General features: G+C 39.8%; 2 protein-coding genes across 2 annotated transcripts in view; one reads left to right on the forward strand and one right to left on the reverse strand.

Annotated features, from left to right (window-relative positions):
* The window catches only part of plppr1 (phospholipid phosphatase related 1), a 63109-nt gene extending 43125 nt beyond the window's left edge, over positions 1–19984 (reverse strand). Inside the window, exon 1 of the mRNA XM_063889506.1 lies at positions 19779–19984. The gene's annotated coding sequence lies outside the window, so the exon portion shown is untranslated. The remainder of the gene's footprint in view (positions 1–19778) is intronic.
* The window catches only part of LOC134868404 (PALM2-AKAP2 fusion protein), a 75056-nt gene continuing 72957 nt past the window's right edge, over positions 19530–21628 (forward strand). Inside the window, 1 exon segment of the mRNA XM_063889508.1 lies at positions 19530–19759. Coding sequence (XP_063745578.1) covers positions 19716–19759 — 44 coding nt within the window. The 5' untranslated portion in view covers positions 19530–19715.

A 21628-nucleotide genomic window follows, 5' to 3' on the forward strand; every position in this document is an offset into this window, starting at 1 on the left:
AGCCACATCACAAACAGGTTAACAGGATACAATCAATTTGGATGATTTTACTTAGGATTTGTCGAGGATTTCAGGCTCATTCCTAGTGGAAATAGCCAAATGCTATCACCGTCTCGCCCCTTTACACTATCGAGTAGTTGCTCTGCCTTATTGCGTAACATATATTGTACTAAAGTCTAGATCTGCAGTCAAACCTCTGTGACCTGGCCAGTCGTGGCTTTGCAGTGTGAATGCACTGTTGCTAGAACTGGGACAGACACAGTGAAGTGAAACCAGGGTGCCCATCTCTGCTACAAGAAATTACTAAAGAAACACTTGTGTGTTCAGTGATCTAGATTCAGGGAGCACGCTACATTACACTCTGTACTAAGGCTCCCCCACTTCCAATCCTTAGCTTTTTCAACCCAGTTCTTTCACTCCTCCCCTCGTCTCTCTATGTGGCCTTCAGTCACATTAATCAAACTGAGCAGAAAAACTGATGTTTCTGTAAAATCAAGAAAAGAGGAGTCAGCACACGCTATATTTAATTGTTGCAATGAAGCAGTCTAAGGATGTGGTGGATACATTTGGTGAATTTGGGGTGTTGTACTAGTGCCTAACAAAGTGGTAGCCTTGGGAAGACATTGGGTCAAGCACTAGAGTGTTGGGTATAAATACCCAGATTTTTTTTTAATCTAAACTCTAATCCTAGCTAGAAGGATACTCTGAGAGAGGAAGAACTCTGCCAAAAAACAATGGCTTATCTCCCAATTTTGAAAGAAATGTATGTATCTATCCAGTGATTTGAATCTGCTCCAGGAAGGAATGAGTTCTACTTTGAGCCACCTCTGTCCTGTAGTTCTTCTGTAATCCCGCTGACAAACAGACAAACAAACCAAATACAAAACCATAACCTTTTGGTAGAGGTAATACATTCTGAGGTTCTCTTAAACAAGAATACCTAATTGCTCAGGACATCTGTGTATTTGCTGACAGCAAAGAGACCATAGATGTTTGGTCAATGCTAAGGTATGTTTGTGTTCAACTGTGTGAATGTGAGAAGGGTGATGTTAGTCAAGAGAAAGCATTGACTTTGAGTTCCTGGTTCGCATAACTTGGATTATATATGAAATATTAATGGTGCATTCATTTTCGAAGGTAGCTCCAAATGGTGTCGGGATCGGGGGTGTTCTTTTCCTTTCCTAAAAAAGTGAAATTGAGTTTAAAAGAACACCACAAGGATTCATCAAGTCAGCTGCAGTCTTCAGATGAAAATGGAGCCAGAGAGAGGTCAGTTGAGAGTCGTTCAAACAAACACTTGAGCCATAAGTACACAACAGTCCCGCAATGTTGGCATGCAGAGGGCATTACAGCAGATCTTTGCTCACCAAGACCATGAAATGGACAGGGTAGATTCCTGCACTTACAAATTGTATAAAGTTGTTATTCGTGGTTACATGATGATGGCAGGGCAATAATGTGATAATTGATCACTTCTTTCCAACCATTTAAACAGGAGATGAGTGTATGGTACTTCATTTAAATCCACATCTATCCTTAAATATTCCTTCCCTTTCAAACACGAAACAGGGTATCTACGAGTCTTTTCATTGTGTTGTACATCCATATGAAGGCTTTCCAACACACACACACACACACACACACACACACACACACACACACACACACACACACACACACACACACACACACACACACACAGGGAGATATCAGCTTTCACTACTTCAGAGTGACTTGTGATCTCATATAATGTATGCGTGCTATTCTCTTCATCTGCCAAAAAGGCTTCACACAGACTACTCAACACAGTGCAGTGTTTCACCTATCTGACAATAGATAGTGCAATAAAGCATGTCGGTGAAGGGGTCACACAATAATGAGATTCTGTTTTATTAATGACCACGCCCATTGACCTATAGTGATATGCCAAAATCAATTAATACCAGAGTCTAAGATTAAATATTTATTGGGCTGAAAAACCACCGGGTAATGTTTGGAGGACAAAATGACGGTTGGTTTTAAAATAAGTACATTCACGACATATGTACGTTTTTTACGCGGGTAATGTAGTTTGTGACGTGGATGTGTCGACGTCTTATAGTGGAAGGAACATAATCATTAACGTTATTTAAAATGACTTAACCTGATTGATTTGACTCAGTGATCTCCTGGAAAAAGTCCTGTGTTTATACTACATCACCTGATCCACCTCATTTGCTCTTGTCATAATTACTTTGGCCACTAAAGCTCGTCACCTAACACTTAAAGGAAATTTGGGTTGTAACGAACTAGCATACACGAAGCTGCTTTTCCTTTCCGAGATCGCTGAAAATGATATCTGCAGGCTGATGATACACCACAGTTTTACGCATATTTTCAAATGTATTTGATGTCACTGAGTTTAAAAACCTTAAAAATGTGTTTTCAATTTCCCTTTTGAGCTCCCGAAAACCCCAACCAGCACTAAGCGTGATGCCTTCACAAAAGTCTTATTCCACCACAAATTATCTGAGTTTTTGTATATATTAAACCAGAAAATGTTTTTTTTGTACAATTTTCCCCCCATTATCATATTTATAGGAGTAGAAAGTCCTCTTTACACTATCAACATCCAACATGTGTATTCTGTATTTCAAAGTGTCAGTGCTCCGCTCACAACATTTTGGAAAGCTGATAGTCATACTCCAGATCCCCCTCTTCAGCAGTTTGCCAACTGCCATGACTTCTCTCTGTGACACTCAGTTAAGTCCCTCAGTGGGTTTCAAAAGACTCTTCCTCTCTCTTTCCCCTCACTGTACTCCCTCTGAATGAGTAGCTGAATTTCTATGTATTGATGGAGCTTCAGAGTCTCGCTCAGACTGCTGTGTGTGTGTGTCTGTGTTTTGTTTTAGTGTGTGTCTACGACCCTATTATTCAAGAAGCTTATTGATTGGAGGGTGTTTGGTTTCTCGGCGGCTCCTAAACGGTGGACTGGTTTCCATGGTAACCTCACAGGCTGGCCGCGAAGCACCGGCCTTGGCTGTGATCAATGTTGAGAGACTTGCATACAATGATTCACACAAATACATGCACACACACAAAAATACACACGTACAGTACACACCGCCGAAAGACCAGACAATGAGAGGTTTTATATGTACTCCTATTTCCAGTGCACCCAAGTTACATGCCAAGTAATGTAATTTTCGAAAAAATAGAGAAAGATTTTTTTAGTGGCCTCATTCAATTTCACTTAACTATAAAGGACTAACTTGAGAGAACATACTGTAAACACAGAAGCTTGCTCTCAGAAAATAAATCCCCTCAGATCTGCTCGTTGTGATGAAGTGTTACGTAATATTAATTACCAGACGTCATGAGGTTCAAAGGGATGCTACAACTTTGTGGGCATGATTCTTACTTGTCTATCAGACTCACCACAATCCTCTGCTATTAACCTCTTTATCTGCCTTGCTGTCATCGTAGAGTGGGAATAACAAAGCTCCAGCAGCTTCCAGCACTTACATCAAAAGTATAAAGAGAAACAAAATAGACACGTTGAAATTAATAATGTAATGGCCATGCAGGCAAAGGGATTACTTGGGACCATTGCAAAATAGTTGGATAGACAACAAATGTATGCGAAAAAAAGTGAATCTGAAAGACATTACATTTAAAATAACTTTTGCGCCCTCTTGTATCAAAAGAATACAGTAATCTGTCATTCCAATGCATTTTTATGTATACAACCCAATCATATGGATAACTCTGAAGGGAAAGTTTACACACAGGCACAAATCTATATAAAAAATAGACACTTCCAAACAGCCCGTATTGTGTGGGAGCCATGCTGATCGGCTGCTATAAATAACTTGGCTCAGGGGGTTGTCGTGGCAACCAACAAACTGATGCCAGGGTGGGTAGCGCTCAGCTCCTTGAAGAGAAAAGCACATTGAATGAGGGGACAAGAAGTGACAAAGGAAAGACGTGAAGGAGAAAAGAGAAGGATAGGGAGGTCAGAAAGGATAAACCATCCCCGGAGATGGAAAACACTCTAAGCGCAACAGAGATAGAAAAGAGAGGATACAGAAGAAGGTGAGGGATGAGAGGGAAAGGAAAGATAGAGGGAGGAGAGAGGTGTTGGAGTGGATAGAGACAAACAAAAATAAAGATGGGTGATGAAATTACAAGGGATGAAAAGAGGAGACCGGAGAAGAGAAAGAAGTGGGGCAAGAAAGAGGATTGGAAGAACATCAAGGGCAAAGAAGAACCGGAAGACAAAAGAACATAAAAGAAGAAGTAAAAAGGATGAACAAAGTAGGAAAGATGAAGGTCAATAAGGGGCAGTTTCTTTTGTACGATGTATGTCCTTATGTTATAAACATGAGCTCATTTAATGCATCCAGTTTGGTCCATAGATTCAAAACTTGGTTAGTAAATTACCCCTTTTCTCTCTCTGGTATGATGAATATATTGATACCACTCTCTTTGCATTATGAAGCTAGAGCCTTAAGATGGTTAGCTTAGCCTAGCATAGTATAAAAGATTGGAAACTGGAAAACAACTACACTGGCTCTGCGTAAAGCTAAAAGAATCTGCCAACCAACACTTCTAAGGCTTACTGATGACTTTGAGGAACCACGGTCCCCCAAAGGTTGTTCAATATTGAAGATGATGCAGTCCTGAGAAGTGACCCTCAATCATTATTGAACCGCAATGGTTCAACTTGGTTTGTAAATATTTTGTGAAGTCATTTTTCTTAGGTGCCTCGTTGTTAGAATGAATGGGTTTGCACAGTGATTTGTCAGTCAGTACAATAAACTGTTATCCCCAGATCCAACTCCAGCTGTACTAACCCTACTTCCTTATTTGTCATAGGCATGTTTGTGCACTTGACATTGAATCTACACACAATGTAAAGCCAGGCTTAAATTGCTCAGAGGTGTTTTATTTTGTAAGTGTTATATTATGTGCTGTTGTGCATGTTTGTTAATATTCTTTTGACATTCACTGTGCTCTATGTGAAAAGCAAGATCCCAGTTCTTCTTTAAGTTCTTCTTTAATTAATTTCCTTTCTTCAAAATGACATCTACAGCATAGGACTTTCAACAACCAAAAAGCAAACCAGAAGGACCTATCAGAAATTCAGAGTACTCGTTTTAGGTATCTTTCTCGACGTCATTTCTGGAAGTCATTTCAAGTAAAAAAAATGACAAGTTGATGCATATTGTGGGGTTGTGCGCATGCCATTTTTTGCTGCAGGTAGTCATCTCCTGAAAAGGCTCCACAAAGACGAATATGTATTTATTATATGCGAACATTTAAAACTGTTAAATGTGGTATTCTTCCTACTTTAGGTAAAAAAAAATACCTGGATCTGCTTTCACTGTTCCATTTCGTTAACCCCCAAGCTCCTTCCTTATATTGGCCATGCAGGACAGATGCTGGTGCTGACCTAGACTATTTCTGCCTCCAACTCCCAGTCTCACACAACGGCTGTCTAGCTTAATATGTGTCATACAGCTGTGCGAACCGACACTAATGCTGACATGAGGCTTTAACGGGATCACAGGGAAAGGAGGGGTTGGGTCGTGGCTGGGAGGCGAAAGGGTGCGGAGGGCAGGATTGAAGTGCAGGGAGCGAGGGAGATGTTCGGGAAAATCAAAGAAGAAGGGTTCAATGGGGAGCGAAGGCCAGAAACACGGTCCACTTGACGGGGGAGAGAAGGGAGAGGGATGATGGGGAGACAGACCGGGCACGTTCAGGGAGAATGTGGGCTTAAGGAAGAGAGAGAAGGGGGTGCAGGGAGGATTAGTGAGGCAAGACAAAAGCCCAGAGCTGCTGAGGGAACGGGAGCTTTTCATATGCATCAGCCATAAATCATCACACCCATTCTGTAGTATTTTCCTGTCCCGCTTCATACTGTGTTTATCTGTTTGATCACAAACACAGCCACTGGAAATTCCTCTATGTCGTTGTTGCCTCTAAATTTCTCTTCATCTGTCCGTTTATTTCCTTTTCTCTGGCTCCTGAGATGCCTCACCATATCTCAACGTCTCCTCTGTATCACTCTGGTTCTCCATCACCATCTCTTTTCTGTGTATTTCCCCAGAGAAATATCACAAAGGTTAAGCCGTCCAGAGCATTGTTGTAAAGATGTTATCATCTTTTCTTGACACAATACAATCTCACAAGTTTTGCTTCAGAGCCTTCTTAGGGTTTATATAACTTTCAAACAGTTCTAACAAAATTGGAGACTGGAGGCAGACTAATAAATCTGACATTTCAAAAGTGTGGTTGCTGCACTTGAACTTCATCCCAAACTATTGGATGGATTTTATGTGATCCGCAACCTCCAGGTCTGAAAAGTTAGGCCAATGCGCAAGTGCCTTTAAACTTTGATTATTTCTAAAGTTCACAGGGGCCAATTTTAGTGGTTTAAAAAAGAAGTCTAATTTATAGAAGTTTATGAGATAAATGACGTCTGCTTCTCTTATTAATTACCCAAATAATAAATATTTTCTTAACAAGTTAATGGTCATATCCAAAATGTCAAGTCTTCTTCAATAAAGCATGATGATTATTTTGTAAAAATCGATCCCATTTCGAGTAAAAGTACAAGAGTAGGGAATGATTTAGGGTGGGGCTACCTTGTGACAGGCTGCAACAGGATGCTATCCTCTAATATTGACTCTTTCTAGTGTGTTTTCAGTTCATGGAGGTTAGTGGTAACATGTAAGTCACCTAAAAAAGTCTAATGTTCAGATTTACTTTACTCAGATAACAAGTCCCGAGGGCAACAAAAGCATAATACCATTGCCAAAAATACCAAACCTTTAAAAAAGTTTAAAATACAAACGAATAGGTGATGTCACATTGACTTTCTTCTTATTTACCTTCTCTAATTTGATCCAGCAGAATAAGCTAAAAGCGGGACAGGAATTTCTGCTAGACAAAGATTAAAAAAGTACATTTTTGCCACACGTAAAGAAATAGAAACATGGACCCCAGTTTTATTCCTTCTCGGGCTGTTGTACTGTATAATCTCTCAATCAGTGTGCATCAACAGAGTGGCCCAATTTTCCTCTTCATCAAACTGAGCTTACTGCACATTTAAAGCCATTGATGTAACCACATTCTGAGGCTTTTTGTTCTTTCTATGACAATTGAAAAGCAAAACACAGGGGGCTAAAAAGCTAATTTAAAGGGAAAGATGACTCCTGCTCACTGAGGATGGAAAAGTTTTCCTGTTGTGATCTAATCATAACCAACTGGGTCTGTGAGCAGTCAAGATGCTCCATACGACACGACTGGAGGTGAACAATTTGAACTGAATGGTAGCAGATGTTCTCTGAGAGGCCTGGGAAGCATGAATGGGGTTATGATGTCACGGAAAGAGGACTTAAAATGGTTTCTATGGTGATACAGATTAAGCTATTCACTTTGAGATATAAAGAAAGTAAACTAAATGATCCATAATTTACATTTTAATTTAAAACCGAAATGTTCATTGTGCAGTAACCTTCTCTTTTGAATAAACTCACATTTTATGCTTAACCCCACCTCCGGCAAATTCATCATAATTCTGATCTCATCCGTAAACTCGTTGCCTGATCCAAAAATAACTCCTGAAAATGTGAGAGAGCTGCTGGATGTCCTCAAAACGCAGATTTCTCCCTCTCTAGCGAGGGCATTGTCCTCATGGAACTATACACACACACACTCTGACATACACAAACTTTCATAAATACACACACTGTCTCAGGACAACGGAAGATTACACACACACACACACACACACACCAACAAACACACACACACACACACACACACACACACACACACACACACACACACACACATATACTGTACATATGTATATACATACACATGGTTCATACACACAAAGGTGAGTTGGACTGCAATTTGTGTGATTAAATCAGTGATGTGAGGTAGAGGAGGCAGCATTCATCTCCATTAGAGACTCAGGGCTGCAAGCTCACTGTGACTCATCACACACACACACACACACACACACACACACACACACACACACACACACACACACACACACACACACACTGGGGACACAGAGAGGCAAACACATGCTCAGCATAGTGAAGGGAACAAGTGCCAAAAAAAAAAACACATTTAGTTTGTTTGTTTGATTCAATTCTTCACCATGTCCAATGCCGAAGATCTGGACTGTAATAAAAAAAGTTCCGTTGCCCATGAGGATAAATAATGTAGACATACATCTGCAGGAAATAAATAATATAACATACATTCTTTTATTTCCTCCTCTCCTCCCTCTTTAAACACCTACAACCTTTTCTTCCCTTCCTCTTCTCTCATGTTTTGTCACCTCCTCCTCCCCTCAAACACTCTCACAGGTCAGTGAACACAGCACAAGAACAGATGTGATGCAAATAAAACAGTAACCCGACTGTGCACAAACATTTTCCACGCTGTAAGATTTGTATTTATCAAAATAGAGAACAATACATATAAATCTCAGTAGCCCTCATGCAAAGGTCACCGATGTCTCACTGAAAGACTTTGTCATCATAAAAACACTGAACTGAAATGAACATAATGTTTGATTGTAGCTGTAAATTATTTTGTTTTCAATCATACACACATTGATCTTATGCTGCTGACATTATAAATGTCAACACTGCGATAATTATATTACCAGAATGTGAGAGGGGGTGTAATATAATATGCAGGCTGACATCATTGTTCTGACGATGACATTTAGCCTCGCAAAGAAAACGGCTACACAATGTGAGATTTAAGTCTGGAAATCATCCAACCAACAGTCTATCCATAAGGTAAAAAGGAAAATTCAATTAAAGGCGATGTTGTGACTCACAAATTCAAAAAAACCTGTGAACAACTTAAACAGGAATTCAACACGATGACTAAGACAAAGCATGACTCAGCAATTGGTGTACAGGACTCAAATGTCTCCTGAGACTGATTTGAATGGATAATGAGCTTTTTATACATCATAACAAGGTGGAGAAGTTTGATGACACATTTCATTTGGTATTATTCTAGCAGAATCTGAATGAACCCCCAAAAATGGCCAGACTCGACTCATCTGTTTCAGATTTTAATTTCCTTCCATCATGACAGCAAATGTTATGATCAAGTTCACAATGGCGAACCTTTTCGACGTGCTGCCAGGCTCACCATGCGATTTTAGCTACCTGCTCTGGTCTGTACAGCGAAGAACTTTAACTGTTTTACTGTTTGGTGTCATGATCTTAGATTTAATGTTTCCTGTTTGAAATTATTTATCTCTGTCTGTTTTTACTTACTGTCTTTTTGATTTCCCTTCTGTGTGATTGTATGATTCACCTGCTGCCTTGTGTTTCTGCCTGCCCTCTCCAGCTATATCTTTGTAACTCTTGTGTGTCTATAGGCCTGTCTCCCCTTGTGTTCTTTGTCTTCGGTTGTCTATGTTGCTGTCCTGTTTCCCCGAGGTCCTGCCTGCATTCCTGCCCAAAAGCTTGCATTTTGATAGAAATGCCTGCCATCTTTTTTTTACTGGTTTTATGGTCCAAAATCCTGAAATTTGGACTGTAAATGTAAACCTTTTCAACAGCAGAAAACAAATATACTGCATCAAGATATAAAAATTGGTCAGCAATATCGGTTTCAAACAATGATTATTGAGTTTGGACCAATAAACAATGTGGCTACAATAGTAAGCTTAACTTGCTAGCTTGATTGTTTGTCAAATGGCAAAATTACCCTTTCATAACATGCTTGTGCGGAATGGCTTCTGGTATTGCTTTTTGCAGCTTTCTTGAGAAGCACTCATCTGACCGACTTCATAATGTACTCTCGATTCCTCTTATGCTGAGCAATGCACCGCTATAGTTGAATACCTTATCTATATGCTATTCAGGAGTTATTTGGGTGCAGAAACTCACATGAAGATTGACAGAGCGCGAGGTGTGCTTCTGTAGTTCTAACAGTGAGCAAACAGGCTGCTTACATTGTGTAACGGGATCCCCTCTCAATACACCTCTGTGTGTACATGAGGAACTCCTTATAAAATGTCCCATAGATCTCAAGACTGCGCACTCTAAACTACACTTCCTTGGATCCTTTAGCAACACATTGCCAAGTGTGAAGTCAATTGGATTTCTGGAAAAGCAAAGGACAGCGGAGGTACTTCTTCAATTTAAGTTAGATTCACTCTAATTGATGGCACAACCTATTTTGAGGCCATGATGCATCAACATTGTGTAAATGTGACATCATGCTGCCTTCTCTGTTTTGTCTGCATCATTTAAGCAGGCCTACAGCCTTATTCATTAAATCAAATTATTCTTTAACGACTGGCAGCGTGCATGTGACATCTGCGCAGTGACTTACTGTGAAATCCTCACGCTTTAGAGTCAGTATCATTTTAAGCAATTGTGATGCACACAGTTTGACACAGATCTGTGAAAAGTCTTTCAATCATGGTTAGAAAATGATCTGTCAAAGTAACAGAGCGTTAATTAAGTTAAAAATAAACCAGGCCAACATGAAGCCAAGATAATGTTCTGCCAGGCTTCCTCTGAAATCTCTTTGTTTTAGCGGTCCTTTGAAGATGAGCTGTACAGCAGAAGGATGGTGTTCGCCGGTAATTACAGCGTCCTCCAAGCCCTCGTTGTGTGCCACTCTTCACAAAGCAACTGCAGACAACTTCTTACACTTGTAATGGAATTTAGAAATGATTATAATCTTTACTTTGCTGGGAAAAAAACTGTCATTTTATACTTTTCTGTCAAACAGTGTAGACAATATGTCTCAATCATGACAAATTAAGTCAAAATCAGCTGATCTGGTTTTTGTGATGGTGTCACACCGATGATGCAGATTTCCAGAAATCAGTTTTTTGAATGAGAAATGTCTTTTGTCTCTAATGCAAACAATTGGATCCCACAAGTTCAAATAATTACAAACGAGACAAATGCTGGTGAAAAGGTATTGTATTGAATGCAATGTTTATTACATTTTTAGGCAGAAAATAAGTGATAACATTTAAAGGACATTGAAAAACAATGGAGGGAGCACAACAAATACATTTTCCTTGTCTGTAAGGATTTAAGACAACAAAAGAAGGAGTGGGAGGTGCAGCCTAAATTAGGGAGATGGAATGTACGAAGAAAGTAGTGCGGATGAATAAAAACTAGCTATGAAGGCAGGGGGATCCAGAGACTGAAGATTATGCAGGCAGCAAGGAAGCATTATTATGAAACTGCATTTTTTGCAGCTTTTGGCCTAGGGCAAAGACTTGAATCTATTAGGTCTAACACATGAGGCCAGTCAGCCAACTGACAAACACTCACAAGGACAGAGCAAGAAACAGACACGCGTGTGCAGGATCTCCCATGAAAAATTCACATTAATATTGCATACGTCAAAGCTGCAGCCATCCTAACACCACCATCCTTTCTTTTTTTCTGTAGAATAAACATGGAATTCAGTTGGGAATCAAGTGTTTAGCCCGTAGGTTTTCTATAACATTTAGTTTAACCTTTCTTTATGGTGGGTGTATGGACTGACTACGCTTGATGGGCTTATAAACACACACACACACACACACACACACACACACACACACACACACACACACACCAATGTATTCAAGCTTTAGACGAAATCCAGCTCAGGAGAATTACTCAGACACACAAAACCAGCAATGTAAAGCGGCAGGATAATACATTAGAGAACGTAAGCTTACTGTTGTCAGTTCGCAATTCAGTGCCTGTGTAGCACGGATGTATTAAACGTTGGTTTATAGAGATTATGATATTACTGTTCATGTAACACTGGTCATCAACTGGTGCAGCTTCTTAGACATTTAGAAACAAGATAGTTTCATTGGATTCGTGTTTTAAAACGAGCCAGCTGTTACATTTTGAAGACAGATGGAGGCTGCATTTTTAGCTAACATGAGAGGCTAATGTTAGCTTAATTTGCTAGCTTGCTACAAGACAGTTGTCTTTCCTGACAAGTTTTCAAAATAACCTAACTGACAAACCAATTAACACACACACACACACACACACACACACACACACACACACACACACACACACACACACACACACACACACACACACACACACACACACACACACACACACACACATTTGTAAAAACATTCACAAGCTCCCTCTCTTGCCTGCTGAGTCCAGCTATTTTCTCTTTCACAGCACTATTTTATTATTGTCCCATTAACACACACACACACACACACACACACACACACACACACACACACACACACACACACACACACACACACACACACACACACACACACACACACACACACACACACACAAACACACACACACACACAACCACACAACCACACATTCCCAGGAGAATGAAGAGCCGTTAATTGTGATATTGATGCTGTAGTTTTGGCTGGGTTTCAACACAAACCATCTCATCTCTCATTTGATAAATACCAAAATGCTACTGATGCAAACGTGTGTGTGTGTGTGTGTGTGTTCAAGAGAGAGACGTTATGCTTGCTTTGTCTTGATGTGAATACATTTTGTGCATGTGTGTGCAGGCATGCAGTAGTGTGCTGCTCTCCATTTTAATGGCAATTCCAACAGAGCCTTTCCCATCTCCCCGTCTCCATGGCAACCGAGCGGGTAAGCGGCCACATTTGTCTCGGGGGCCCTGGCCTTCTTTTACGTGCCACAGCTGCGCACACACATACACACACACACTCGCAAAACCAAGACACATAACCTTAAACAGAAATCCCAATTATAAATACATTAAACATACAATACACACATTTGCTGCTAAATGCACTCACACACACATACACCAATGCTACATATTGCGAGCACCGCTCCTCCACCCTTTGGGGGGGCGGGGGGGGTTCTCCTCAAAATCATTCCCACATGCCTCCCCCTCCTCCAAACCAGTGCTTGGGATTTCCCAGTTAAATGCCAAGAGGGCTTTCCCAACTGTCCCTCCAATTACAGAAAGCGCTTTGATATCTCTCTCTCTCTCTCTCTCTCTCTCTCTCTCTCTCTCTCTCTCTCTCTCTCTTTCTCTCTCTCTCTCTCTCACACACACACACACACACACACACACAAACACATACACACACACCACCCCAGTGCTCTGACCTATTAACTTGGTCTTTGCATGTGTCTGCTGGAACAGGCTGGCCAGTAAATGGACTGGAATAAAAAATTAGACCTCTCCTCTCTCTGATGTTTTATTCCCACCGGTCACATATGGAAATATGTTGAATGCAGCTGGGCAGGGATGATCACTAACATGACCTCGCACTGCACTTCAGCCAGGTTGCTTGGCGAGGGAGAGGGATTTAAACAAGAATTTAACTTGTCACTATTGAACCAAGAGAGCAAATATTAAAACAAGGCAATATGGATTCAAATGAAGCCAGATTCTATAACGACAGCCGATCATTTAGGAAAAATAACCACCAGGACTTTATATAGTGGGGAAACTGGAAGCAGCATGCCAGACAGGTGTGTATTCACTTAACTGGTTCATGTCAAGGACTCACTCGAGGTGAAAATTGTGACTTTTGCAAGCAAATAACAATTATATCTGATAAGATTTGAATATCCGCATCTTCTTAAACTCCCCTGAGAGTCGATAATCTCAGTTCAGCATTTGATTGTAGTTTCTGTGACTTTGACGTTCATCTGTGGGATGTTATGGTTCATTTTAGGGTCACAACTGTCTGTGCTTTAAATGAACGTCTTTCAGAATTGTTTGGATAAATAGTGAAATACATTGAACTGGCATTTTGTTAGTTACGAATAGCAACACAATTTAGTAATTGGATGTTATTGGTGTCTGGCCTTGCATGAGCACAAATCGGAAGACACTTTTAAAATCTGTAAAATGTATTGTGCACAAATGGATTGCGGAGAGCGCAAAGTTGCAGCAACTATGAATCAAAAGATCCTTTGAAAAAACGTGACCTTTATGTCACACTTTGTTATTTTATCTGATGCAGTTTGTCACATTTGTTTTATATTCTGATGGCAGACTTGACCTTAAAACTCGGAACCACAGATTTCCCCGCTGCAGTGATCCTGCTTCTATTGTTTAATAATATATGTGCTTTAATAACTTTGCACTGAAAAGAAGGATGTCATCATGCTTCATCATCACCTATATCCTGCCTAGGAAGTTAATGAATTGTTTATCAGCCCCATTGTGGCAAACACAGGTTTTTGCAAAACTGAAGTAGGTCCCACAGAGCAAAATAGCTTTTTCCACAACACAATACCACATAAAACTACATGCTTACAATATTTACAGGTTTATAATTAGATTACCTTCCATGCAAATTTTTTGTGGAAGTCAAATTAAGCTGACTCCCTGCGGGGGAATATGTTAAAAATACAAATTAGCGTTGTTCTCACACAGCATACAAATCAAAGGATGTGTTATATTGCTGCTTTAGCTAAATGTAAGTTAATATTTAATCTCTTCATGTCACAGATTGTACCTATAAAAGTAAAGTTTTAATATTTTATACTGAATGTCTTAAGGCTTGATAAAGCTGCTCATCAATACTCGTGATGCAAGGTGCTGAAATACCTAGATTTCCCTCCTGAGACTGTTGCCCATTTATTTTGGTTCTTTTTTGGATACAGTATAATTTGGATAAATTAAATTTGACATTTCTTATCTTTTCTTTTTGAAGCATTTCAAATTCAAAAAGGCACATTGTTATGTTCACAAAGAAGGTCAAAAATTGCAATGACGATGTTTATTTCCTATAAATCAAAAGGCTTTAAAGATCATACTTGCTAACTCCCTGCGACTCATAACATGTATTTTTATAGTTATTGTCTGTTACAATGCATTTGTACTTATCACATCAAAATTGCTTCCCGAACTGCATCTGAATAAATGATGTAAAATAAAACCACAGTGTTTTGAAAATATGTTCAAAGTTGAAGCATATCAAAGCCTTTTGACTTATTTAGAGCCTGTTTTTGCCCTGGTGTAAGAATATGTCAAACATGTGCTGTAGTAAAAACAATTTGGACTACTTCTGAAGCGGGTTACACTAAATCCCTGTTGTGGTTACCATGGGATCACTGGTTTATCTAAACTGACAGACTTTCTGGATCAACGCCTGAATAACCCGTGGGAGCATGAACTGTGTCTGTTTCACAAAGTGTGTGTGCTTGTCTGTCTGCCTCTGAATGTGCAGGAATCTGACCAGGCAGTCTTTCTATAAAATCTTGGTCTGACATTAATGAGAAATAATAAGCTCATGTATGATGCAGAACTGACCTTGCAATATATATGGAATAAACGTTTCCTTATGATGCAAAACATACACTTTCAGACAATTGAAAATGCAGGTCAATTTCTGTGTATTCCAAAGAAATTAGCCGGGGGGAAAATATTGAAACAATGGACTTTGTCCTACTGCTGTGTGAACTGGGCCACATACATATAGGTATGGCATTAGTGATGATACATCAAAAACGCAGGGGGATCCAGAGACATCAAAAACCATGAACAGGCTTAAGCTAAAGCCTTAAAATGTGTAATTGTAACCTGAAACCCATCTTTGAAATCTGATGAGCACTGCCCTCTACTGGAGGTACCCTATCAGTGCAGTCACTGTAATCCTTGAAATTATGCACTGATGCTGCAATGTACATCATATTTTTAACATTATCTTCTTTATTTACTTGTAAAATCTCTAACAATACTAGTAGAATTATAAGCAAACACAGCATAAATGTGAAATAGAAGAAAAAAAATAGGACAAGAAATACTGCCAAATATTTGTGCAATAATGATAATTAAAGAATAAAAGAGAAATGCATTAAACAAGAAAACATTTGAACATACAATATATGTATATATGCATTTAAAGTGTAAGAGTTGTGCATCTTTTAGTAAGGAAGTATGTTTGACATATGTTTAATAATTGAATGACCCTATCTGCAGTCAGCAGTCATTGGTTTTTGCCCCATTTCTATTTGTTATACTTCCAGTAGTCGTCGCCAAAGTCGGATATCTGATAAAAGGCTTCAAAAACCCACAAGATGGCGCCATACTCTATACTTCAAAAAACAGCCACCAACATGAACACGTTGGATCACATAAAAGAGTTTCCATACCAATATTTGAATACTAAAACAACTACTTGGATTGTAATACTAATATCTGATTTGAATTCCAATATTCCAATTTTAGTACTATTATTTATTAACCAATATTCAGATTTGAATTCAAATATACTATATGGATACTTATATGTGTGTGTGTATTACTAATACTAATATTCAGATGTTAATATTAATATGTGATTGGGTTATATACTTATAACCTGATACTAATACAAAAACTTGCATTTTAATATTTGGATAAAAACACTAATATTTGGACTGGATGAAAACGTTGATATTAAAGCCAGTATTTGGTTACTTATTCAAAATGGTTTGGTTACTTATTCAAATGGGTTTAATACCATTATTTGTTGATTAATGCTAATATTGATGGGTTGTGTACTAATATTCGTATACTAATATTTGAATGGATTGAAAATTAATGTTTGAATACTTAACATTCTAGGGATTCAATACTAATTCACTATATGGACACAGGGAGGACTAAACATATAACATGTATAGGTTAATAGAATCTTTAGCCATAGCACTGCATGCAGCAGAGGGTGTTGGCTGTGCATGACAGTGTGGAGGGTAGAGGGTGCATGTTTGATGCCCATTTAAGGTCACTACCTAAACCTGAATAGCAGCCTCTGCATTACTAGCATACCTCTCAGTGTGATAACCACGGGCTGGACTGTCATGAGTGGAAAGAGAGAGGGAAGGAGGAAGCAGAGAGGAGGCAGATAAGTCAGGAAGAAACAGTCCCTACAAGTGTAAACTTCTAAATGTTTGACTGCCAGGAATGTCAGATGTCTCTGCACTTTAAGAGATGTGACCTTCACTTTCTCCTTTGAGCCTCAGAAGAACATGTTGTCTGCTTTACTAATGGTATATCCCCCGATTCTACTTGGCAATGTTACATTGAGCTGTTACATAAAAATGTTTTTATGTAATTTGCTGTTTGTTTTAGGCCTGTTTTTTGGCAATGTTATGTGATTTTTAATATGTGTATGTTGCTGTCTGGACCAGGAGTTGTTTGTAAATGAGATTATGAATCTCAACGGGAATATTCCTGGTAAAAATGAACGTCAAATAAAATGATTAAAACATTTATATTTATTTTTGTCAATCAATTTTTGAATAATTCTTTTTAAAAAATCAATTTCTTATTAGTCTTGTTAAGTAAATTGCATTTCATGGTGAACCTCAGCTACAGTATGCAATTACTGAATTTCCAGTTTGCATACTTTTTTTGCACCTAATTCAAGGGTGTTCATAAACTGAAAAACCTGAAACGTTGATTTAATATAGTCCTTGATTAACGAGTCACATATTCTGAATTGACCAATCAGGATCGAGTATATAACCAAGCCATGTATTACATTTAATTGAAGGCAAGGTTTCAGTTTTTTTCAGTGTAATAACCTTCAACATATAAAGAGCTCAAAAGTGTACAACAACAAGTTCTCTGCTGAGGAAAGTAAGGAATAGAGAAAGTAAGAAAAAAAAAGAGAAGTAAACAAATTGAGGGAGGGAATGTTAGAAAGATATAAACTGGAATATCAAATATTTGTGGGAGGAATAGCAGTACGGAGGAAGCGCAGAGCGATGGACTGAAGATGAGCTTTAGCTTTGACTCTCCCCTGCAGTCACTGCTGCTAAATACTCAGCCAGCAGGTTATAGATCCAATAAAGAGTCTACTGAGCGTCTTGTTTGGATAAATTACTGAGGCAAGTCTCTTCAGACTTTTCTCTCTATACTCCACTTACAGAAGCATCTGTGTTGCTTTGATTCAACATGTGGCAGCTGTTCCTCTCTGTCTGTTTGCCTCATATTTTCATACAGTATATGTTTGGTCACCGATATCAAGATTTTGGATGGTTCACTGGAAGAGAATCATGGAAATGCAGCGAATGCTATATTTAAATGTAATCTCATATGGAGCTTTCTGTGAATCCAGCTGTGGAAATCGGGCATGTTTGACATTAACATGACAGCTCCAACTCGTCTGGATCTGGACGAGGAGGATTTGAGTCCTAGAGTGCAGCCATCCGTTGGATAATGTCTGTCCCTAGAGACGTGCCCCAGTTCTCACAGACTCTCAACAATCTTGAAAAATCAGCTGTCATGGTCAAATCAGGATTGTGAATACTTACATTTTTATTTTGTTATGATTGTTTCCAATTTAAAAAAAAAAACATGTATCAGCTTGTTTTAGCTACTGCAAGGGCAGTCCCGGGGGTACAGTACCTTATCCAGTTGTTACTACTGGAAGGACACCGTATAGGGAGCACTCAAACACATCCCCAGAAGGCACTTGATCTCGTTTCCTCCACTGGAAGGGCACCAAGAGGGCACTTGATCATGTTTTCTCAACTAGAAAGGAACCAAGAGGGCACTGTATTGCATTTTCTACACTGGAAAGGCAAACTTAAGGGGAACTTTATCAGGTTTTCTCTACTGAAAATGCATCCCAGGGGGCATTTACTCTAGTTTTCTCCACTGGAAGGGCACCAAGAGGGCACTTGATCATGTTTTCTCAACTAGAAAGGAACCAAGAGGGCACTGTATTTAAATTTCTACACTGGAAAGGCAAACTTCTTGAAAAAGTTTGAGAAAGCAGGACAGAGAGCTAAGGATGGGGAACTTTATCAGGTTTTCTCTACTGAAAATGCATCCCAGGGGGCATTTACTCTAGTTTTCTCCACTGGAAGAGCACCAAGAGGGCACTTGCTTATGATTTGTCAATGGATAGGCACTCAAATGGACACGTTATAACGTTTTTTTCCAAAGGAGGTTCAACTTAGTGGGCACCTTTTCATGTTTTATCTATCACAGGGGCATCCAAGGGGGATCGCCCTCCCCCCACTGCATCCACATGTGCTTACCTCCATTTCCTGGGAGCCCTTTAAGGTTGCAGGACAGCAAAGCCTTACAATGGAGGTTTTTCTTTAGTATCTACTCTTTAAATGAATCCATCAGCAGCGGGGAAAGGTTCTCATGGCAGCAGCAGGCTCCTGGCTCCTTTCTTTACACTGTAACTCCCATAAGGCTCTCCTTCCCTCTTCCATCCTTAGCTCTCTGTCCTGCTTTCTCATACTCCTTCTCCCTCGTCTCAATCACACTCACTCTGAGTTACAGTATCTTCTTACCTCATTCTCCTCACCTCCAAATCACTCTCTTTCTTAGTGGCATCATCCCCTGCTCCTTTAAACACACACATACACCAAACCACTCTTTCTCTCCCTTGATCTCTCCTCTTTTTCTCTCTTCCTCTCTCTCCCTCACCAATGTGCTCACACCCATCCCCTCCTGCTTGCAGAGCAGGGCGATGCAGGAGCAGCAGAAGCAGCTGCTCTGACACACTCTGACGTGACAAACACACTGAAAAGGCAGGAGGAAAGAAGGAGGAGGAGAAGATAAGACGGAGGGGAGGGAGGAGGAGGAGGAGAAGAAGAGATAACGAAGAGGTGGACACAACTCTGTTAAAAAAAACAGAACAGAGGAGGACAGGAGAAGGAGAGGAGGACGAGGAAGAAGTGGAGAAGGGAAGGAGAGCAGAGGGTGCTGCAGCCATGTCAGACACACCTCTGCAGAGGAACGGCACCGCAACAGCGCCGTGAGTACATGTTCTTTACCTTTATGTTCCCATCTTTCTTTGCCTCCATCCCTGCATCCCTCATTCCTCTCTCCTCTCCATCTGACAGGCTGTGTTGTCATGGGAACGGGACACGGTCATGGTGAGGCTGCTGCTCAGTCATGACTGGCGAGGAAACCCGCTGTACACCGTGTACACTCCTCCCTCTCATCTCCTCTCTTCTTTCTTCACACACTCTCACGCTCCCTCTTCAAACCTCTCACCTCACCACCCATCTACCATTCATGGGTTTACTCTCTTGCTCTTTTTCCTCTTTCTTTCATTTTCTCTCCTTGTATCTTTTACAAGAAATATTTGTACAATACAGTCCTGGACTCCTTCCTCATGTTCCTCAACATCCCACTGTTCCTGTTCTGAGCACCATGGTATAGATAGAGGGTGTGTGAATGTGCATGAGTGTGTGTGTGTGTGTGTGTGTGTGTGTGTGTGTGTGTGTGTGTGTGTGTGTGTGTGTGTGTGTGTGTGTGTGTGTGTGTGTGTGTGTGTGTGTGTGTGTGTGTGTGTGTGTGTGTGTGTGTGTTTGTGCGTGTGTGTGTGCAAGTGTGCAGTAGGGCATGTGTTAGCATAGTCAATGTGGAAGCTGCAGGCTTGGGCCGGCTTCTGTGTTTTAACACCGTCCGCCATGCTGCAGAGCTTTTCTCCCTCTGTCTGTATCCGTGTTTCTAGGCATGTCTGTATCCAGAAATGATACTTATAAGTGGAAAAATGCCCACATCAAGACAAAAAGGTAGAGACATTAACTGTACCTTTTATTTGTTAGTCGTTTTCATTAGCACAGCAAGAAAAGCAACCTAAGAAGACTTGAAACTTGTATTAAGATTCATGACTCATACTCAAAAAAACAGAAAGACATATCAAGCAAAGACAGTGTCTCATGGATCATGCAGGCTGAATTTTGGTGGATTTTAGGATCGAAAAATGTTGCTGTTCTGAGGCTGACTGTCAAGTTGTTGATGGTGTGTCCCACAAGTACTATATCAGCAGATTTGCTGACCCTCCAGCTGCATTCCAGACACAGAGTTTCCACATATTTAATCAAAAGGCAGAAAAGAAAAATACATAATAGGAGAAAATAAGTAAAATTGTATATTGCAGTAGTTTGTGACCTTCAGTGTACCCCATGAGTAATGGTGTACTGCAATTGAATGTTGCACCAATATTGGCCCTAACACTTTAAAAAGTAATATTTATGTTAGTGAGTTTCTCTCTTTCTTTATATTCAAAAAATAACCTCTACGTTTTATTCAAAAACCTGAAAGCTAGCTAACCAGGCGTTTTATAACGAGCCTTTACCTTTAACAGAGAGTTGCATTATGGGTTGTTTTTAGCCCAAACTTAGGCTAGCTAGTTTTACCTGTGTACTGTGAGGCTAGTCATAAAACAATTCAGTTTGGTTAGTTTAATTTAGAGTGTTTTGCTGCTTCGTTATACTGAGGAAATACACTTCGGGAGTGGAAATGCGTGGTTGATGAAGGTTTAACAAAGATATGGAAAAGATTGCACAAAGATCCTCAAACAACATGACTGAAACTACCTGTGAAGAAAGCAAAGGTGAGACTCAAACTGAGTAAAAACATTTAGAAATAAAGCTTCAAGAGACTAACTAATATAGCTATTTAGCAGAATTATCTTAGGTGAAGCTAACTCAGGTCCAATGTAGAGCACTAATCATATGCCTTAAGCAATGGTACAAAGCGCTGGAAAACTCGTGTGTCTCAATGAGATGAAAAAGAAAACGTATTCTTTGTTTTTTTAAATCATTTTTTGCGCCGGTTTTAATTAGCTGCTTTATGAATTTGTGTGGGGAGAAGTAGTGCCTGTGATCCTGAA

This window comes from Eleginops maclovinus, chromosome 8 (assembly GCF_036324505.1).
Source record: "Eleginops maclovinus isolate JMC-PN-2008 ecotype Puerto Natales chromosome 8, JC_Emac_rtc_rv5, whole genome shotgun sequence".
Taxonomy (NCBI): Eukaryota; Metazoa; Chordata; class Actinopteri; order Perciformes; family Eleginopidae; genus Eleginops; species Eleginops maclovinus.